Below are 23,043 nucleotides of genomic sequence, written 5' to 3'. Positions count from 1 at the left end.
TTGTTATTGCTTAAATTGTTACTTTCTATTTTTCTTTCTCCAGAAGCCCATTTGCTTACCCAAAAGTTGTTCACCTAGGTAGTTTACTCATCAGTCAAGGCATATATATCTCTTCATTGTCACTGGGGACAGAGAATCTGTCTTGGTTATCTACTTATTACTCAAAGCTATCTTCAAACAACAACCACTTATAATTTCTCAATGCTGTGGGTGCTCTGAGCTTCATTGGGATGCTCTTCTGCTCCACTTGGTCTTGGCTGTATTCAACTGGGAGCTCTGCTGGAATTTTTTTTTTTTTTTATATTCAAGATGGCTTTGTTCATGTCTATTTCCTCAGCTGAACTGAAAGTCTGGGCTGATTGCTCTCTCTTTCTCCATCTGGTCCCTCATCATGTGATAGTCTAGCCCAAGCTTCTTTATATAGTAGCTGGCTTCTAAGAAGGTGAAAGTAAAAGCTACAAGATCTCTAAAAGTCTTGACTCAGAAGTCCCAGTGAATATATGTGGAATCTAGAAAAGTGGCATAGATGGTCTTATTTGTGAAGCAGAAGTAGAGACACAGACATAGAAAACAAATGTATAGATACCAGGAAGAACTGGGAGATTGGGATTAACGTATATATACTATTGATACTACATATAAAACAGATAACTAATGAGAACCTATCATATAGTGCAGAGAACTCTACTCAGTGCTCCGTGGTGACCTAAATGGGAAGGGGGTCCAAAAGAGAGGGGATATATGTGTACATATAGCTGATTCACTTTGCTGTACTGTAGAAACTAACATAACATTGTAAAGCAACTATACTCCAATAAAAGTTAATTTTAAAAAGGAAGTCCCAGTGAAGTCCCATCACTTCCATTGTTTTCTTTTGGTCAAACCAAGCCATTAGGCCAGCCCAGATTCAAGGGGGAGGGAAATACAGTCCACCTCTTGATGGAAGAAATGGCATGTACATGCACTGCTGCTGCTGCTAAGTTGTGTCAATCGTGTCTGACTCTGTGCAACCCCATAGACAGCCGCCCACCAGGCTTCCCCGTCCCTGGGATTCTCCAGGCAAGAACACTGGAGTGGGTTGCCATTTCCTTCTCCAATGCATGAAAGTGAAAAGTGAAAGTGAGATTGCTCAGTCGTGTCCGACTTTTAGTGACCCCACGGACTGCAGCCTACCAGGCTCCTCTGTCCAGGGATTTTCCAGGCAAGAGTACTGGAGTGGGTTGCCAGTGCTTTCTCCGATGTACATCACAAATGGGAGGATTTGTTGGCCACCATCACAGGAAATGACATACATGGCAGTTCATCACTTTCATGGCAATGCCTTGAAACTATAGTCAACACTATGTTTCTCTTTCTCTACCAATGATTCAGCCTTACTGGGACAGAGATGTTCTTCTCATTTTCATTGGTCCTTCAATCCACCAGTGCCAATCCTTTCTAAATAATGTGCCTCCCTACACATACTCCACAAGGCACAGCAGAACCACCAGGTACAACCGCAGAGATCTCTCTCATGAAACACCTTGGTAACAGTCACAGTAGTACCTTCTGTCCTTAACAGTCAAATTAATTATTTGAAAACAAAACCTTGCAAACATCTCAAGATGACATTTATCTTCCAAATCTTTCTGAGTGCCTGGAAAAACTGGCATGGCTGTTCAAGTGTTCTTGCCATATAGTCTTCTTGTTATTTTATAGGAGGCACATGTAACAGGAAGTTTGAGTTGGTTACTTGCAAATTTAGCCTCCTTTTCTTGGAATTTTAATCAGTGAGAAGTGTAAGAAACTTACAGTTGTGCTTTTGGAACTGCCACTCGAAGCTTGTTGGCCTTGTCCTTGGGGAGCCCTGTCAAGCAATTCTGTCTCATTATCTTCCAGACTTTCTCCCCATGGAAAAGGACCACAGATTGAAACAGTTTACACTTCTTCCCCACCTGCACTCCTCAGAGAGTACTCCTTGAATCAAAAACAAGTGTGAGACCAGTCTTTGGGTGAAAGGCGTTCCTTTGTCGTTTATTATCCTCCTTTTTGTTATTAAAAAATTTTTTTTGTTCTATTAAAAGATTGCCTTAGAGCCAAGAGAATTTGTGGACAGTGGAGATTAATTAAAAAGTCACAGTTTCTGTATCTTTAGTAGTCAATGAAAGTATTTACTGTTTACCCTTTTCTCAGCAGGGAAATTGTTACTCAGATGAAACCTGTCCTTTCACCTCATTTTACAGATATTTTGAAGTGCTCTTTTTACTCAGTTCAAGGAACAAAGGAATTTGCATATTTAATTTGTCATGTTATAACTGTAAAATAGAACCATCTACAAGACAGAGAAGGTATTCCCCCTCACATTACTATTAGTGTACTAATGCTGGAGCAGATGCTGGAGAAACTCCACATAGGGCAGAAAACAATATTCAGAGGCGATATCAGCCAAGTGGCAGGCAAGCTATCAGTTGCGGCGAGGGGGGGGTGTCTGACAAAAGTGTGTTACAGTGCTCCAAAGGCTAGCTAGTTCAGTGAGGAAGAACACTAACACAAGTAATGTTGGAACCCTAATTGTGAACTCTTAGACTTAGGGAAGTCTATTAGAGCTTGTAAGACCTCCAGCTGCTTCTCGGGGCTTTAAGAGGGAGATTGGAATTTCCCGAGCAGTTGATTAGCAACAGCAAGGCAGGTTTCTTGTTGTTCTGTCACTAAGTCATGTCTGACTCTTTTGTGACCCCATGGGCTGTAGCCTGCCAGACTCCTCTGTCCACGGGATTTTCCAGGGAAGAATACTGGAGTGGGATGACATTCCCTTCTCCAGGGGATCTTCCCAATCCAGGGAGTGAACCAGATCCTGTATTTCAGTTGTATTCTTTACCACTGAGCCACCAGGGAAGCCTAACAAGGCAGGACCTTAGTCCCAAAATAGCTAAGATTATAGGTAAGTTTTCTAACTGGAAAAGGAGGTGAAGACCATTGATCAGACACAGAACATAGACATAGGATGTTGTCATTGACTGGACTAGCACTCTTCAGATTCCTTCCAAGTAAGATGCCTGCAGTGGTCACTTTGCTTCATCCATGGGAAGATTAAGACTTCATGGGTTAGAAGTTAGGCAAGCCACACCCAGGCATTTTGTACCATCTCTTGTCACCAGTTGTAACAAGGTAGATGAGAAATGAGGGTTTGTTTTATTCCAAAGAGATTTTGTGAATCAAAGAAGCCTTTCTTACTTGTGATCCATATATCCCACAATTCTAGGTGGGGTTCTATCTCCAGAAAAACATTTTTTTTCTTAAAATGATTTAGGTACAAATATTCTTTGGAACTTCTTTGACTCTATACAATGAGATGTAGTAAATGACAGTAATGGAGAGAGGATGACAGTGACAAGGCTGGATTGTGGAGAAGGTTTGAAGGTATAAAAGAAGAAATGAGAAAGGAAAAAACCTCCCTTACTTCAGAGCTGCAGTGAAGGTTGGGACAGATGTGGACCACTGCCTTATTCATATCCCATATTTGCTAGCTAGTCTGTCGTTTCCCAAATTAACTAATTTTTTAAAAAGCTTATTTATTGGTTTATTTATTTATTTAATTGAAGCATAGTTTATATAATTGAAGTATAGTTGATGGCAAACCACTTCAGTATTCTTGCCTTGAGGACCACATGAACAGCATGAAAAGGCAAAAAGATATCACACCAGAAGATGAGCCCCACAGGTCAGTAGGTGTCCAATATACTACTGGGAAGAGCAGAGAAATAGCTTCAAAAAGAATGAAGAGGCTGAGCCAAAGTGGAAATGATGCCCAGTTGTGGATGTGTCTGGTGATGAAAATAAAGTTGATGCTGTAAAGGACAGTACTGCATAGGAACCTGGAATGTTAGATCCATGAATCAAGGTAAATTGGACATGGTCAAACAGGAGATGGCAAGAGTGAACATCGACATTTTAGGAATCAGCAAACTAAAATGGACTGGCGTGGGTGAATTTAATTCAGATGACCATTATATATACTACTGTGGGCAAGAATCCCTTAGAAGAAATGGAGTAGCCATCATAGTCAACGAAACAGTCCGAAATGCAGTACTTGGGTGCAGTCTCAAAAACAACAGAGTGATATTGGTTCCTTTCCAAGGCAAACCATTCAACATTACAGTAATCCAAGTATATGCCCCAACCACTAATCCTGATTAAGCTGACGTTGAACAGTTCTATGAAGGCCTACGATACCTTCTAGAACTAACACCAAAAGAATATGTTCTTTTCATCATAAGGGATTGGAATTTGAAAGTAGGAAGTCAAGAGATACCTGGAGTAACAGGCAAGTTTGGCCGTGGAGTATAAAATGAAGCAGGGCAAAGGCTAACAGAACACACAGACCAAGAGAACATACAGGTCGTAGCAGACACCCTCTTCCAACAACTGAAGAGATGACTCTACACATGGACATCACCAGGTGGTCAATTCAGAAATCAGATTGATTATATTCTTTGCAGCCAAAGATGGAGAAGCTCTGTACAGTCAGCAAAAACAAGACTGGGAGCTGACTGTAGCTCAGATCATGAGCTCCTTATTGTAAAATTCATACTAAGTTGAAAAAAGTAAGGAAAACACTAGGCCATTCAGGTATGACTTAAATCAAATCCCTATGATTATACAGTGGAAGTGACAAGTAGATTCAAGGGATTAGATCTGATCCCTTGAATGTGACCAAAAACATCCCCATGAAAAAGAAACACAAAATGACAAAATGGTTCTCTGAGGAGGCCTTACAAATAGCTGAGAAAAGAAGAGAAGTGAAAGGCAAAGAATAAAGGGAAATATATATCCAACTGAATGTAGAGTTCCAAAGAATAGCAAGGAGAGATAAGAAAGCCTTCCTCAGTGATTAATGCAAAGAAATAGAGGAAAACAATAGAATGGGAAAGACTAGAGACCTCTTCAAGAAAATTAGAGAGAACAGGGGAACATTCATCCAAAGATGGGCACAATAAAGGATAGAAATGGCAAGGACTTAACAGAAGCAGAAGATATTAAGAAGAGGTGGCAAGAATACACAGAAAAACTGTACCAAAAAAATGTCTTAATGACCTAGATAACCACAATGGTGTGTTCACTCACCTTGAGGCAGACATCCTGGAGTGTGAAGTCAAGTGGGCCTTAGAATCATTACTATGAACAAAGCTAGTGGAGGTGATGTAATTCCAGCTGAGCTATTTAAAATTCTCAAAGATGATGCTGTGAAAGTGCTGCACTCAATATGCCAGCAAATTTGGGAAACAGCAGTGGCCACAGGACTGGAAAAGATCAGTTTTCATTCCAATCCCAAAGAAGGGCAGAGCCAAAGAATGTTCAACTACTGTACAATTTCACTCATTTCACATGCTAGCAAGGTAATGCTCAAAATTCTTTGAGCTATGCTTCAGCAACATGTGAACCAAGAACTTCCAGATATACAAGCTGGATTTAAGGCAGAGGAACCAGAGATCAAGTTGCCAGCATCCACTGGATCATGGAAAAAGGAAAGGAATTCCAAAAAATATCTACTTCTATTTCATTGACTATGAAAGTGGATCACAACAAACTGGAAAATTCTTAAGGAATGGAACTACCAGACCACCTTACCTGCCTCCTGAGAAACCTGTATGCACGTCAAGAAGCAACAGTTAGAACCAGACATGGAACAATGGCTGCTGCTACTGCTGCTAAGTCGCTTCAGTCGTGTCCGACTCTGTGTGACCCCAGAGACGGCAGCCCACCAGGCTCCCTGTCCCTGGGATTCTCCAGGCAAGAATACTGGAGTGGGTTGCCATTTCCTTCTCCAATGCATGAAAGTGAAAAGTGAAAGTGAAGTCGCTCAGTTGTGTCTGACTCTTTGCGACCCCATGGACTGCAGCCTACCAGGCTCCTCCATCCATGGGATTTTCCAGGCAAGAGTACTGGAGTGGGTTGCCATTGCCTTCTCCCTGGAACAATGGACTGGTTCCAAATTGAGAAAGAAGTAAGTTAAGGCTATATATTGTCACCCTATTTATGTAACTTCTATGCAGAGTGCATAATGCAAAATGCCAGACTGGATGAGGCTCAAGCTGGAATCAAGATTGCCAGGAAAAATATCAATAACCTCAGATATGCAGATGACACCACCCTTATGGCAGAAAACTAAGAGAAACTAAAGAGCCTTTTGATGAAGGTAAAAGAGGAGAGTGAAAAAGCTGGCTTAAAACTCAGCATTCGTGGCATCTGGTCCTATCACTTTATGGCAAATAGATGGGGAAAAATGGAAACAGTGAGAGACTTTATTTTGGGGGGCTCCAAAATCACTCCAGATGGTGACTGCAGCCATGAAATTAAAAGACGCTTGCTCCTTGGAAGAAAAGCTATGAAAAGCTAGACAACATCCAAAGATCTGTATAGTTAGAGCTATGATTTTTCCAGTAGTCATGTAACAGATGTGAGAGTTGGACCATCGAAAAGGCTGAGTGCCAAAGACCTGATGCTTTTAAACTGTGGTACTGGAGAAGACTCTCGAGAGTCTCTTGGATAACAAGGAGATCAAACCAGGCAATCCTCAAGGAAATCAACCCTGCATATTCATTGGAAGGACTGTTGCTGAAGCTGAAGCTCCGATACTTTGGCCACCTGATGCAAAGAGCCAATTCATTGGGAAAGACCCTGATGCTGGGAAAGATGGAGGGCAGAGGAGAAGAGGGTGGCATAGCATACAGTGGTTGGATGGCATCATCGACTCAATTGACATGAGTTTGAGCAGGTTCCGGAATGCTGAAGGATAGGAAAGCCTTGCATGCGTCCATGGGGTCGCAAAGAATTGGACACAACTTAGTGACTGAACAGCAACAGCAATAGCAATAATTGATTTCCAAAGTTGTGTTAATTACTATTGTACAGTACTCCAGTACTCTTTCTTGGAAAATCCCATGGACGGAGGAGCCTGTTAGACTGCAATCCATGGGGTCGCTAAGAGTCAGACATGACTGAGCAACTTCCCTTTCTCTTTTCACTTTCATGCATTGGAGAAGGAAATGGCAACCCACTCCAGTGTTCTTGCCTGGAGAATCCCAGGGACAGGGGAGCCTGGTGGGCTGCCGTCTCTGGGGTCGCACAGAGTCGGACATGACTGAAGTGACTTAGCGTAGCACAGTGAAGTGACTCAGTTATACACATATATACATTCTTTTTAATAATATTCTTTTCCATTATGGTTTATTATAGGATACTGGATATAGTTTACTATGTTATACAGTAGGACCTTGTTATCCATTCCATATGTAATAGCTTACATCTGGTAACCCCAACCTCTCACTCCATTCCTCCCCCTACCCCCTCCCCCTTGTAAATCACCAGTCTGTTCTTTATGTCTGTGATTGTTTTTGTTTCATAGATAGGTTCACTTGTGTTATATTTTAGATTCTACATAAAAGTGATAATCATATGACACCAAATCAACTATTATTCACTGAATGCAAATACTTAATAGTTTTGTTTACCTTAGACTTAGAGGAGAAGACAAGAATTAAATGAATTGTACAATATGGTTTTCTGCCAAGATAAATTTTAGAATTTGATGGATTGCTAAAGAAAGAATTGTTTCCTTTAATAGCATTAAAACAATTCCTCTCAGGTCAGGAAAATGAGATTGTGATTTCTCTGCAACTTTATCTTTTCTGTCCTCAAGTCTGTAATCACTTAAAGTCAACGAGTATATATTAGGCATCTTTTATATCCTAAATATTTTGAGCAAAGCCAAATGCATTGAAGAGTTAGCCCTTGTTAAGTCCCATCCACTGAGGGTTTATTTTGCTAAACACCAATCTCATTGCTTTATATACAAGTCTCATTTAATCCTCATAATAATCCTTTGAGGTATTGCTGTGCAACAAATAATCCCCAAACTTGGCAGCTTGAGACAATAATTTTATTGTGCTGACTGATTCTGGGTCAACAATTTAGACAGAGCACAGAGGAGATGGCTTTCTAAGATTCATGAAGTCTCAGGTCTTAGCAGTGAGAGCATGAAATCTAAGGCTGGAATCGTCTAGAAATGTCCTCACTCACATATCTGGAAGCTGATGCTAGCTGTCAGTTGGGGCTGTTGACTGGGGTACCTACATTTGGCTTTGGTATGAATAGCCTCTAATGTCATTCATCATTATTTGAAATGCATTCTATTGATTACCATTGAATTTCAGGTCTGCTCTGTATTCTCTGTGCTTCTGAACTGGAGGCTTGTCAAAGAATTTGTGGACATTTTTAATAACTTTAATGAGTATTATCATCTTATTTTACAAATGACATTAAGTCGCTGAACCCAAATTCAGTTGACTCCAAAGGCAAACCTTTTGATCATTAAGGTAGATTGTTCTGTGTATTCTACAATGTAAACATTAATCACAGAAGGGAGATAATTTGGGGCTAAAAGATACAGTTCTTTTAGTTCAAGAGCTAAACTTGAGAAGGAGTGATGAAACAAGAGTTTTCTGTGTTAATAAAAAATAAGAAAATCAAGGATTTTTGTTGTTATAAAAATAAAACACTCATAATAATAATCACTAACAATTTGACTTTTTCCATATTAATCTAGGCTGGGAAGCATGTTAGAAAAAAAGGGCAACAAGAATTATTTTTTGTGTGGTTTGAAAAGAGGGGAGGGGGAAAGGCTTAAAGGTGGGGAGGGAAGGGAAGGGCTTGTCCAGAAATGCATTGTACAGATTCACATGAGTGCAGGATACATTGGAGACAGGCTGCGAGATAAGCCTGGACAGATAAGATGGTGGTATGTTGTGAAGGACTTTGAAGCCATGTTTAGGAATTTGAGCTTTAATCAGTGAGTAGTACTTCTAAAGTATTGGAACAGAAAAGTAGTATAATGTGATCTGTGTTTTGGAGAGATAATTTCAAAATATTTTAGATGGGGACTTCCCTGGTGGTAGTGGTTAAGAATCTGCCTTGCAATGCAGGGGACCCGGGTTTGATCCCTGATCGGAGAACTGAGATCCCACATGCCTTAAGACAGCTAAGCACTGCAACGAAAGACTCCACCTGCCACAATGACGACGCAATGCAGCCAAATAAATAACTATTTTAAAAAGTTAGCTGGATTATATTGTGGTGAGTTTGGAGGCAGATATCTGGAGAATAACTATTAGTCATGATGCTATTGTATTTAGATATATTTTTCTGAAGAAACATTATTCTTTTGTCCTAATTATCCCCTCCTTAAAAAAAAAAGACTAACACTCTAAACTGCATTCTATAACTGAATTTATTTATAAGCTTATATCCTTATTTATTCTGTGAAGATTATAGTATGGTTTACAGGCAATATAGAATGTGAGAGTAATTTTAAAAAAAGATCAAAGTCAGAGAAAATACAGGTACCTTAGTCAGATAAGAGACTGCAGAATATTTTGGAGCAATGTAAGACATCCAACCTGGGACTTCCCTGGAGGTCCAGTGGTCAAGGCTCCATGCTTTAAAAATATATATGTTAAAACAAAACAAAACAAAAAACTGATCTTTTACATTAAGGATTAGCACCTTTTTATGTAAGAGACCAGATAGTAAATATTTCACAAATTGTGGGCCATATGATTTCTGCCATAACTATCAACCCTGTAATTATAACACAAAAACAACTATAAATAATACATAAACAAATATTTTTTTATTTATTGACTTCACCAAAGCCTTTGACTGTGTGGATCACAACAAACTGGAAAATTCTTAAAGAGATGGGAACAAGACCACCTTACCTGCCTCCTGAGAAATATGTATGCAGGTCAAGAAGCAACAGTTAGAACTAGACATGGAACAACAGACTGGTTCCAAATTGGGAAAGGAGTATGTCAAGGCTGTATATTGTCACCCTGCTTCTTTAACTTAAACGCAGAGTATGTCATGCGAAATTCTGGGCTGGATGAAGCACAACCTGGAGTCAAGATTGCCAGGAGAAATATCAATAACCTCAGATACACAGATGACACCACCCTTAGGGCAGAAAACAAAGAAGAACTAAAGAATCTCTTGATGAAAGTGAAAGAGGAGAATGAAAAAGTTGGCTTAAAACTCACCATTCAGGAAACTAAGATCATGGCATCTGAGCCCATCACTTCCTGGCAAATAGATGGGGAAACAGTGGAAACAGTGAGAAGCTTTATTTTGGGGGGCTCCAAAATCACTGCAGATGGTGACTGCAGCCTTGAAATTAAAAGACACTTGCTCCTTGGAAGAAAAGCTATAACCAACCTAGACAGCATATTAAAAAGCAAAGACATTACTATGCCAACAAATGCCCATCTAGTCTATGGTTTTTCCAGTAGTCATGTATGGATGTGAGAGTTGGACTACAAAGAAAGCTGAGCGCCGAAGAATTGATGCTTTTGAACTGTGGTGTTGGAGAAGACTCCTGAGAGTCCCTTGGACTACAAAGAGATCCAACCAGTCTATCCTAAAGATCAGTCCTGAACATTCATTAGAAGGACTGATGCTGGAGCTGAAACTCCAATACTTTGGCCACCTGATGTGAAGAAATGACTCATTGGAAAAGACCCTGATGCTAGGAAAGACTGAAGGCAGGAGGAGAAGGGGACGACAGAGGATAAGAGGTTGATGGCATCACTGACTTGATGGACATGAGTTTGAGCAAGCTCTGGGAGTTGGTGATGGACAGGCCTGCCTGGCATGCTGCAGTCCATGATATCAGAAAGAATCATACATGGCTGAGTGACTGAACTGAACTGAACTGAAACAAATGTTCCAATAAAATCTTATTTTAAAAATGGCTCGGTGCTTCCACTGCAGGCGGCGCAGTTTCCATCCTTGTTTGGGAACTAAGATCCCACATGCTGCCTGGTGCGGCTGGAAAAAAAAAAAAAAAGACATTAGACTCTGAGTTGGCTACACTGAACTACCAAATGGGTTCTGAGCATCCATGAAGCCACGACAAAAAGGAAAACACAAAGTACTACAAAACATATCATCCATGAGATATGATCCAGATCACCCATGCCAATTCCTAGGGAGAAATAGAGCAACTGGTAGTGATGTGAATTTGAAAGCAGTTATCACATAGAAGTTGAAGGAAATTCATCACTAGATTCTCATTTTAGTAACAGAAGGAGGACGATTGTGTAGATTTTGATGAGAAACTCCACTGAAGATAGAAACAGCAGCATAATTCAAGCAGCATAAGGACAATGCAGCAAATGAAGTCCAAAGTCAAGGATTAGAAAAAGAATGAACCTGTCAGTCCTGGCTGGTCCTTCTCAGGGTCCAGTGAGAGTTTGGGAGACACAAGGAGAGTCTCATTGTCATTCTGCACAGAAAGCCTTTCTACAAACTGGTGAACCATCTGTTTTAAAACATTTTAGTAGGTATTTCATGCAAGTTTGTCACTCTTTCGTTCTGCAGCATATTAATTTGTAATTTAAGAAATTAAAGGGTGTTGATTTATTAATTGACTTGTAGCATAGAATCCTATTAATGATGGCATCCTAGCTGCAGATTTGACTTCATAGTAGAAATCATTCCAGGGTCTATGGAAAGAGACAGGGCTTTTTACAAAACCAAGTGTGTTTCTGTGCCTGTTCTGTGAGTCTTTGCCAGTGGGATAGCTTTCATTAGCATTCATGCCTTCTTGCTTTTGTCTTTACTTTTTTCAATAAACATCTTATTTTTGAAATATAGTTTTTTAAGGCAAATGATCAGGGCTAATTTTTAGGGAAACATGCTTAAAACAAGACCTTTGACGGCCCTGAACTGAGTAGTAATGATTATGCAGCAGGCAGAACTTTGAGTCTCTTGATAGACAGATTTATTTCATCAAAAAAATAACCAATATCATCAGCATCCAACCCAAACTTCATCCACTTTTTCCATTTGTAGCAAGAACTATTTGATGCCTGAATTTCTGGCTTGTATTAAAAGCTTATGAATCTGAGATCCATAAATTGAAGCCTACTACATCATTGTTAATATCTTTTTCTTCCCAAAGACTTCAAAGGAATGCTTCCCCCTTACCCCCTGTCATTTTTCTGGTACATAAAAGCTTCAGTTTTAAGATAGGGGACTTCAATTCTAACCATGCATTTCCTGGATTCCTACCTGCTGTGTGCAGGAAGTCACAGACATTAAAGCTGAGATAACAAAGGCCTAATTCAGGAAATGGATAGTCTAGGTAAGGACTGTGACAAGGACACAAACGGCCAGAACTCAGGGGAGGTACAGATGACAAGGATGATGGATTATGGAGCAGTGGGGGTTGTTGCTTGCATTCTAGACAAGATCCTATCTGATTGGGAGTGGGGAGAATCAGGAAAAGCTCTTTTTTGTTGTTAATGTTTGCTTATTTATTTGTCTGTGTCAGGTCTTAGTTGCAGTATGCAGGATATTCATTGTGTCATATGGAATTTTTCATTGATGTGCATGGGCTCTAGTTGTGGATCAAGAGCTCAGTAGTTGAGGCACGTTGGCTTGGTTGCTCTATAGCATATGGGATCTTAGTTCCCTGACCAGGGATTGAACCTGCATCCCTTGCACTGGAAGGAGGATTCTTAACCACTGGACCACCAAGGAAGTCTCAGGAAAAGCTGTTTAAAGGAGGTGAGAAGTTTGGTATATAGAAACAGGGTGACAACTTGAGGAAATTTAACTTATCACACTTAACATACTCAAAATGGATATCTAATATTTGGAAAACATCTGTAGCTCTACTATAGATTTAGCACCCAATTTGTAGGTGAGTAGCAGAAGAAATATTTCCTTGATAGAGTTATGCAAGCCAGGAAATGGAATGTCCCTTCAGGTTGCTATCGGGAAGAGAAAGTCTCATTCCTCTTCCAAGATCAACTCATAACTGTGCCTGGAGGAGAGTTCAGTTGGAATCATCGTATCTGCACCTCCAACTGTCCGTTCATGAGAGGCACTGCCCTTGAGTCATCTTGGAATAGTAGGTCAGTGTTAAAGTGTTTAAAAGTAAGGAAGTCTGTTGCAATGTGTTCCTCAGTGTCCATCTTCCTCCTCCCTCTTCTCTTCCCAATATACAGTTGTGGTAGCTTTTAGGTGTTTGTTTGTTTTTTTTTTTTCCTTTAAAAAAAAATTAATTTGTTTATTTTAATTGGAGGCTGATTACTTTAGAATATTGTAGTGGTTTTTGCCATACATTGACACGAATCAGCCATGGTGTACATGTGTTCCCCATCCCAAAACCCCCTCCCACCTCCCTCCCTGTCCCATCCCTCAGGGTCATCCCAGTACACCTGCCCTGAGCACCCTGTCTCATGCATCGAACCTGGACTGGCAATCTGTTTCACATATGGTAATATATATGTTTCAATGTTATTCTCTCAAATCATCCCACCCTTGCCTTCTCCCACAGACTCCAAAAGTCTGTTCTTTACATCTGTGTCTCTTTTGCTGTCTCGCATATAGGGTCATCATTACCATCTTTCTAAATTCCATATATATGTATGTTAATACATTGTATTGGTATTTTTCTTTCTGACTTCACTCGTGTAATAGGCTCCAGTTTCATCCATCTCATTAGAACTGATTCAAATGCATTCTTTTTAATGGCTGAGTAATATTCTATTGTGTATATGTACCACAGATTTCTTATCCATTTGTCTGTTGATCAACATCTAGGTTGCTTCCATGTCCTGGCTATTGTAAACAGTGCTGCGATGAATATTGGGGTGCATGTGTCTCTTTCAATTCTGGTTTCCTCAGTGTGTATAGCCAGTAGTGGGATTGCTGGGTTGTATGGCAGTTCTATTTCCAGTTTTTTAAGGAATCTCCACACTGTTCTCCATAGTGGCTGTACTAGTTTGCATTCCCACCAACAGTGTAAGATGATTCCCTTTTCTCCTCACCCTCTCCAGCATTTATTGTTTGTAGACTTTTTGATAGTAGCCATTCTGACCAGTGTGAGATAATCTGCAATTCAAGTAAAGACCATGCTAGGAATGACCCTACTTCAACTGAATTTTCAAGGGAAGATGAACTCGCAGTCCAAGACAGTGTGACCTTTTATTTCAAATATGTCATCCAATTAATGCCATAGCTAATGGAAGCTTTACTGATTTCTTGAGAAATAACTTATAAAGAAAGCTTTAGCTCATAGATCCAAAATAATGGAAGGGTGACAAAGAAGAGAGTATGGTGCATATAAAAATGATTTAAAACCCTGGCTGGTCTTCATTTTAATAAGTCATTGACTGACAGGACATTTATAACCTTAACACTCCAAAAAGAAGGCTTAGCATGAGAGGAATAGCTTCTGTACAAGATCGATCTATTGAAATAATAGGAAAAACCCAAAGGAAAACCTGAAATATTAAACTGTAAGATAAACAGATTGGAACAAGTCCTCAGTTTGTGTTAAGATTCCTTATTTGTTTGAACAGAAGCTGAAATGATCAGATGAGGATCATGTGATGGGAAAAGGAAGGTTGAGCAGGGAGCCAGGAGACTGTTTTCTTCCATTCATTTCTTTTGCCACTCTTTGAATTTAAGTTTTTTCATTTGTAAAAAAATCATCTACTGCCATAAATCTCACAAATCTCTCCTAGGGCTTTTGTTGGAATAAGATCAGATGAAAGATGCAGGAACTTCTTGGAGAAGGGCAAAGAATAAGCCAGTAATAATCATTACCATTTATATACAGAATGCTTCACATATACCAGACACAGTCTTTCAGTATATTATCTTAGCCCCAGAACAATCTTGAAGCAGGTGTATAAATATATATACATCACTATTCTATCAATTAGGACACTAAGGGTAAGAAATGCTAAGAATTTGCATATAATCATGGCAGTAAATGATAAAGCCACGGTTCTGTGACTCCATTGCTAACCAATTATATAAGCATTTAGAACTGGTAGGACTAATGGGCTGCTTTGTTCAATGCTACTGTTTACAAGGTGCACCTGTTTTCTTACCTTTCTCTTTCATTCCAAATCATGTTTCTCCATTTCACACCAGTTCCTTTCCTCAGCACCACTGAACTTTATCTTGGTCTAAACACTCTCCCACTGATAATTCTTACAACTCAGATAGTTCTTAAGCATCTTTCCAGTCTCAATTCAAACACACCATCATAAAAACATGATACTACACTTACCTCTGTATTCCTAGAATTAGCACAAAGCTGGTCACTTAGTAGGTGTGTAAATATACCATTCAATATTTATATTCAATGAAAGATTGAATGAAGGAAACAGACAGAGAATAATAAAATGTTCAGGTCAATGCCATGTGGCACAGCAGACATCCAGACATCCAAATCTACTGTTCTTCATACTTTCCCACTGGGTAAGTTGATTTCCTGTCAAAAATAATGGATTTTGAAGCTGAATACTTTAATCACAATCCATTAATTAAAACCTCAGTGATTCCCTAAATTAGTCATGCACTGTAAAAATAGAATGATATATTATTTTGGTTAAGAAAAAAATCAGCTGATAGGAATGTGGAAAAAGCTAAAACAAGATTTGGGACCAATTAATGACATGAGAATGAGAAGCTAGAAGCAATACACAGATATTAGAGAGAAGGCTCAAGGCTACTTTATATTAATTTTTGCAGCATATGGAATACTTTGTGTCAACCCAGTTTGAAGAATATAAAATTCTTCCTCCTACTTAACTAGGCAATGTTCAGTTTCTGTCTGACAGGATGCAGCACTTTTAAAATAAACTGAAAGGTGGAAAAATGCAAGAATGAAAATTACTATATGAAGAGAGTTTTTTAAAAACTGTGTTTAGGTGAGCTTGTAGTGCAGAGGCAAAATAAACATTTTAAACAAGATAAGATATTTCTGTCCACTAAGAAATGGGATAATTTCAAAAAGTGATGTCACCATGCCATAGCACTGATGGCATGATGTATATTATCCATGTCGGGCTTCCCTGGTGGCTCAGTGGTAAAGAACCTGCCTGCCAGTGTAGGAGATGCAGGTTTGATCCCTGGGTTGGGAAGTTACCCTGGAGAAAGAAATGGCAACCCAGTCCAGTATTCTTGCCTGGAAAATCCCATGGACAGAGGAGCCTGGTGAGCTACAGTCCATGGGGTCGCAAGAGGGCTGCCCATGACTTAGCGACTAAACAGTAACAAAAACAATTATCCATGTCAGTGGGACAATCCATTTTCTTTTTTGTCTCTTTAGTATGAAGCAATCACTATGCCATCTAGTGTTTATTAAAATCATTGACAAGAGATATATACCAATAGCAAAAGAAATGTGTCACATTTACTGGAAGATTCACTTTTTCAACTTAGAGCCCATTTTCAAGTGGCTTGGTAAACTGGAATTTTAATCGACCATGCTTACTTTAGAGAGATCGGTTCAGATAAAGTTGGAATGAAAAAAAAAAAGTGTGTTTTTTAAATTTTTCATGATGGAAGATTTCAAACACATAAAAGGTATAGAGAATTACACAGGAAACCACAAGTTTCATTTGCTTGCTGTTTGAACAATTTGAACTCAGTTTGAACAATTATCAGCTCAAAGCCAGCCATTGCCTGTTTACACTGTCCTTCCTCAGTAGATTAGTTTGAGGCAAGTTCATTAAAAAAAAAAATTATTGGGTAACAGCTGATTAACAATATTGTGTTAGTTTCAGAGGCATGGCAAAGTGATTCAATTATACATATATTAATTCTTTTTCAGATTCTTTTCCTATATAGGTTATTACAAAAGATTGAGTAGAGTTCCCTGTGCTATACAGTAGGTCCTTGTTGGTTATTTCATATTTAGTAGTGTGCGTGTTAATCCCAAACTCCTGACTTATACCTCCTCTCCATGTTTCCCCTTTGGTAACCATAAGTTTGTTTTTAAAATTTGTGTATCTATTTCTGTTTTTAAAATAAGTTCATTTATATAAGTTTTAAATTAAATTCCATGTATGGGAGATATCATATATTTGTCCTTCTCCACCTGACTTACTTCACTGAGTATGATAATCTCTGAGTCCATACATGTTGCTGCAAATGGCATTATTTCATTCTCTTTTATGACCATAGTGTATATGTACCACGTCTTCTTTATTCATTCCTCTGATGATTGACATTTAGGTTGCTTCAGTGTTTTGGCTTTAGTAAATAGTGGTGCAGTGAACATTGGGATGCATGTATCTTTTTGAATTATGGTTTTGCTTGGTTCTATTTTTAGTGTTTTAAGGAACCCCCATATTGTTTTCCATAGTCCTGCTGCTGCTGCTGCTGCTGCTAAGTTGCTTCAGTCGTGTCCGACTCTGTGCGACCCCATAGACGGCAGCCCACCAGGCTCCCCTGTCCCCGGGATTCTCCAAGCAAGAACACTGGAGTGGGTTGCCATTTCCTTCTCCAATGCATGAAGGTGAAAAGTTAAAGTGAAGTCGTTCAGTCCTGTCTGACTCTGAGCAACCCCATGGACTGCAGCCTACCGGGCTCCTCCCTCCATGGGATTTTCCAGGCAAGAGTACTGGAGTGGGGTGCCATCGCCTTCTCCCCATAGTAGTCCTACCAACTCACATTCCCACCAGCAGTGTAGGAGAGTTTCTTTTTCTCCGCACTCTCTCTAACATTTATTGTTCATAGACTTCTGACCAGTTTGAGGTAATACCAAACAACCCAATCAAAAAATGGACAAAAGATCTAAATAGAGATTTCTCCAAAGAAGACATACAGATGGCCAAAAAACACATGAAAAGATGCTCAGTGTCACTAGTTATCAGAGAAATGCAAATCTCAACTAAAATGAGTCAGTTCATTTTTTTACTGAAGCAAATCTTATGATATTCTTGATATTCTTTGATCCAAAAATATGTTAGTATGCATCCCTGAAGCATAAGGGGCCTTTTAAAATACAACCAGAACATCATTATTAAGCTTAAAATTATTAACAATAATTTTTTCATAGTATCAACTATTCAACAAGTGTTCAGATTTGTCTGAGTCATAATTTTGTACAATGGGTTTGTATGAATTAAGAGCCAAATAAGGTCCATACATTGCAACTTGTTGATATATTTTTAAAGTTTTTTTTTTTTAACCCAGAGGTGGTTCTTCTTTCTTTAATTTTTCATTATAATTGATTTCTTAAGGAAACTAGGGTACTTGTCTGCTAAACTTTACTTATTTTGAAAATTTCTAATTGCATCCCAGTAGTATATGGTTTCCCGAGAAGGCAATGGCACCCCACTCCAGTACTCTTGCCTGGAAAATCCCATGGACGGAGGAGCCTGGTGGGCTGCAGTCCATGGGGTCGCTAAGAGTCAGGCACGACTGAGCAACTTCACTTTCACTTTTCACCTTCATGCATTGGAGAAGGAAATGGCAACCCACTCCAGTATTCTTGCCTGGAGAATCCCAGGGACAGAGGAGCCTAGTGGGCCGCCGTCTATGGGGTCGCACAGAGTCGGACACGACTGAAGCGACTTAGCAGCAGCAGCAGCAGCAGTACATGGTTTCACGTCTTTCTTTTTCTTTTTCCTATTAACTGATTATTGAGATTTAGAGGTTTGATCATTCAGGTTTAAGGTTTTGATGGTAATAGTTCTTAAGTGGCTTTGTGTGCTTCCATCAGAAGGCAGCTTATCTGTTTGGTTTTCTATGATATCAATAATCTTTTCCTAGGTCAGTGATCAATAACTAATGATCATTGCCTAGATCTAGATTCATTATCTCATTAAGGCTGGCAAATATGGTGATAGTCTATCACTCTCTCATTTTTTATCTAAAATACTGTCAAATTTCCCCTCTTCAATGATTGTCCTGAGGCATATTCAAGTGCATAGGCAAGATAACTACTTGACTTCATAATTTAACCTCATCAGTTTTCAAAATGACTAATTGATTCTTTCCAAATGTGACTGTCTTCCAAATATGACCAGTGAGATTTTTTTTTTTTAGTTTCATTACTAACTAATGAATTTAAACATATTTGATGTCTTTCAATTCATTGCAGTCAGCTGTTCTTTCATGCTCAAATTGTTCCATTGTTGGCCAGTTAAAGACTCTTCAACTCGTTTGACTTGATGCTTTAGGCTCATTTTTGCATTACAAGGTATTTTAGGCTCATCTTGTACATTTCTTGCCCGAGACCTGGAATCAGCCATTTACCCAAGAAACCCTGATTTCTTTTAGTACAAAATAGTGTTTATAGGGTATAACCTGGACTCTAGGAATGCTCTTTGCTAATGTATTGTTATTAAACCCTTTTAATGGATAGAACTAAGACATATATATGTATATGTATATATTTTAAAATTATATTGATAGTACACATTAGTCCATTTTCAATAAAAAATTTAGATTATAGAGTTTTAACTTGATTCCTTGATTTTATCTTTTCTCTTCAGGCTGAAAATCTTAACAATGTTCATAGAATTACCTATTAGATTTCTCCTATAGAATACATGATAGCTACAGAATATCAGTACCAGTATTATTACTAAAAATAATTTAAAATTTATTTTGCTTGTTTATAAGGTATATACCACAAGAGATGTATCACCAGATTACCATAGTTTAAAGTCACTTGAAATACTTCTTTACTGTCAACTGGATGAATAGGTAGGTCTTATTTTATTTTGCTTTGATTTACAGGGATTGCTTTTTAAAGGAAGTTTGAATTGTAAGTATTAAGTAAAGTTGTGTTGTATCATGTAACAATTATAATCTACACTTCCTTATGCCGTCACTTATGTTAGTTTTACATATAATCATATATTCAATTCTCACAGTCAATAATTATGCCGGTTCTTCAGATATTTGGTCATCTGAGTCATTTTCTAATGGATCCTTCAGGAAGGGCATATGAGCACCACACTCCTGAGTGCTTGCATGTTCATAATAGTTTGTATATGACTTTAAACTTGAATGTTTTACTGCATTTACTTTTCATAGCTTTTGTAATATAAATGTTACTCTATTGTCCTGTGGCATAAAATGTTGCTATTGAGAAGTCTAATGTCACTTTATTTTCTTTCACTAATGAGGGCTTGGTCATTTTGCTTTGATGTTCAAAGGTCTTTTTTTTCCTTTTAAGTTTGATAGATTTACTAAGTTGTGTCTTGTTTTGGCCACTGTGGGTTGATTTTCCAGGGTCCTCATGTGCCCTTTAAATATACAGGTTCAGATCTTTATATCAGGAGCATTTTCCAGAATAAGCTATTGCTTTCTCTCCAGTCCTTTTATCTTTTTCTTTATTTCATTTCTATTTTTAAATTTTCTTCCTGTTCTTTCTTATGATATTATTTGTCCTTGTGTTCTTCTTACTTTTGTTCATTTCTGAAATTTTTTTTTTCTTTTAGTTCTAATTCTTAACCTCTCTCAGACCACTTTCCAAACTTTCTTTTGTCCAATCACGTCATTTTCTAATCCTGATTTATGGCATTCTTCCATAGCTTCTATAATTATCTCAAATTCTCTCTCTTTTTTTTAATCATTTATTTCTTTTTTTAAAATTTTATTTTATTTTTAAACTTTACAATATTATATTGGTTTTGCCATATATCAAGATGAATCCGCCACAGGTATACATGTGTTCCCCATCCTGAACCCTCCTCCCTCCTCCCTCCCCATACCATCCCTCTGGGTCGTCCCAGTGCACCAGCCCCAAGCATCCAGTATCATGCATTGAACCTGGACTGGCGACTTGTTTCATATATGATATTATACATGTTTCAATGCCATTCTCCCAAATCATCCCACCCTCTCCCTCTCCCTCTCCCACAGAGTCCATAAGACTGTTCTATACATCAGTGTCTCTTTTGCTGTCTTGTATACAGGGTTGTTGTTACCATCTTTCTAAATTCCATATATATGCGTTAGTATACTGTACTGGTGTTTTTCTTTCCGGCTTACTTCACTCTGTATAATAGGCTCCAGTTTCATCCACCTCATTAGAACTGATTCAAATGTATTCTTTTTAATGGCTGAGTAATACTCCATTGTGTATATGTACCACAGCTTTCTTATCCATTCATCTGCTGATGGGCATCTAGGTTGCTTCCATGTCCTGGCTATTATAAACAGTGCTGCAATGAACATTGGGGCACACGTGTCTCTTTCCCTTCTGATTTCCTCAGTGTGTATGCCCAGCAGTGGGATTGCTGGGTCATAAGGCAGTTCTATTTCCAGTTTTTTAAGGAATCTCCACACTGTTCTCCATAGTGGCTGTACTAGTTTGCATTCCCACCAACAGTGTAAGAGGGTTCCCTTTTCTCCACACCCTCTCCAGCATTTATTGCTTGTAAACTTTTGGATCGCAGCCATTCTGACTGGTGTGAAATGGTACCTCATAGTGGTTTTGATTTGCATTTCTCTGATAATGAGTGATGTTGAGCATCTTTTCATGTGTTTGTTAGCCATCTGTATGTCTTCTTTGGAGAAATGTCTGTTTAGTTCTTTGGCCCATTTTTTGATTGGGTCATTTATTTTTCTGGAGTTGAGCTGCAGGAGTTGCTTGTATATTTTTGAGATTAGTTATTTGTCAGTTGCTTCATTTGCTATTATTTTCTCCCATTCTAAAGGCTGTCTTTTCACCTTGCTTATAGTTTCCTTTGTTGTGCAGGAGCTTTTAAGTTTAATTAGGTCCCATTTGTTTATTTTTGCCTTTATTTCCAGTACTCTGGGAGGTGGGTCATAGAGGATCCTGCTGTGATGTATGTTGGAGAGTGTTTTGCCTCTGTTCTCCTCTATGAGTTTTATAGTTTCTGGTCTTACGTTTAGATCTTTAATCCATTTTGAGTTTATTTTTGTGTATGGTATTAGAAAGTGTTCTAGTTTCATTCTTTTACAAGTGGTTGACCAGATTTCCCAACACCACTTGTTAAAGATATTGTCTTTAATCCATTGTATATTCTTGCCTCCTTTGTCAAAGATAAGGTGTCCATATGTGTGTGGATTTATCTCTGGGCTTTCTATTTTGTTCCATTGATCTATATTTCTGTCTTTGTGCCAGTACCGTACTGTCTTGATGACTGTGGCTTTGAAGTCAGGCAGGTTGATTCCTCCAGTTCCATTCTTCTTTCTCAAGATTGCTTTGGCTATTCGAGGTTTTTTGTATTTCCATACAAATTGTGAAATTATTTGTTCTAGCTCTGTGAAGAATACCGTTGGTAGCTTGATAGGGATTTTAGCTCATTTGAAAGTATTAGGTTAAGATATTTATTATTTTATGGTCATGTCTTTATATTATGATTTCATTGTCTATAGCAGGGATCCCCAACCTCCAAGATCTAGTGCCTGATGATCTGAGGTGGAACTCAGAAATAAAGTCCACAGTAAATGTAATGTGCTTGAATCATCCCCAAACCATTGCCCCCACTATCTGTGGAAAAACTGTCTTCCGTGAAATGGGTCCCTGATGCCAAAAAGGCTGGGGACTGCTGGTATAGGAATAGTTCTCTGTCCATTGTTAACTTTCTTCTTAAAATAATATTATATGGATTCAACCACAATCACTGCTGAGGTCATGGTGTTTTGTGCTCTTCCAGGGGAGGATGTCTGAAATATCTTTCCTAGATTGAATGCTCTAGGGCTCCATTTTCCCTTGTTGTTATGGCATGAATGGCTCTTTCTGAGATATGTTGTCTCCACCCCGACCACCCCCACCCTCTCTACCTTAGTCTGGCTCTTCTTTTCCTTTTGCCTTTGGTGTCCTGATGTGTTCTGTTTCCGTGCAATGCCCAACGGTTTCTCTTCTGTCTGGGGATTTATCCTATAGTCTCTGCTTTATGAAAGTTACATGGAGTATTTTAGTGCAGAATTATCCATACTCATCATATATTCATTGTGAATGTTAGCTTTTAGAGTTACAAAGATTTCATCATCTTTTAATTTTACTTTTTCTAGACTTGCCTGTTCATAGTAGCTTTATTATTTTTAAATTAATTTTTATTGGAGTATATAGTCACTTTACAATGCTGTTTCTGCTGTACATCAAAGAGAATCACCTTTATGTATACATATATCCCCTCTGTTTTGGATTTCCTTTCTTTATCTTTTTTAAATGCATTGTGATCTGAGCTATCTGAGAGTTGGCAGGGCGTCTGG

The 23,043-nt window shown here is 38.6% G+C and overlaps 1 protein-coding gene across 2 annotated transcripts in view; it reads left to right on the top strand.

The window, feature by feature from the left end:
* ST8SIA6 (ST8 alpha-N-acetyl-neuraminide alpha-2,8-sialyltransferase 6) overlaps positions 1 to 23,043 on the top strand; it is a 300,762-nt gene that overhangs the window by 61,460 nt on the left and 216,259 nt on the right. The window contains exon 2 of one of the 2 annotated variants that reach the window (XM_059892424.1): positions 19,474 to 19,557. The exons of the other annotated variant lie outside the window; for it this stretch is intronic. Coding sequence (XP_059748407.1) covers positions 19,550 to 19,557 — 8 coding nt within the window. The 5' untranslated portion in view covers positions 19,474 to 19,549. The remainder of the gene's footprint in view (positions 1 to 19,473; positions 19,558 to 23,043) is intronic. 2 annotated transcript variants of the gene reach the window in all.

The sequence above is a fragment of the Bos taurus genome, chromosome 13 (assembly GCF_002263795.3).
Source record: "Bos taurus isolate L1 Dominette 01449 registration number 42190680 breed Hereford chromosome 13, ARS-UCD2.0, whole genome shotgun sequence".
Lineage (NCBI taxonomy): Eukaryota > Metazoa > Chordata > Mammalia > Artiodactyla > Bovidae > Bos > Bos taurus.
This window is presented reverse-complemented; position numbering and strand designations above follow the sequence as displayed.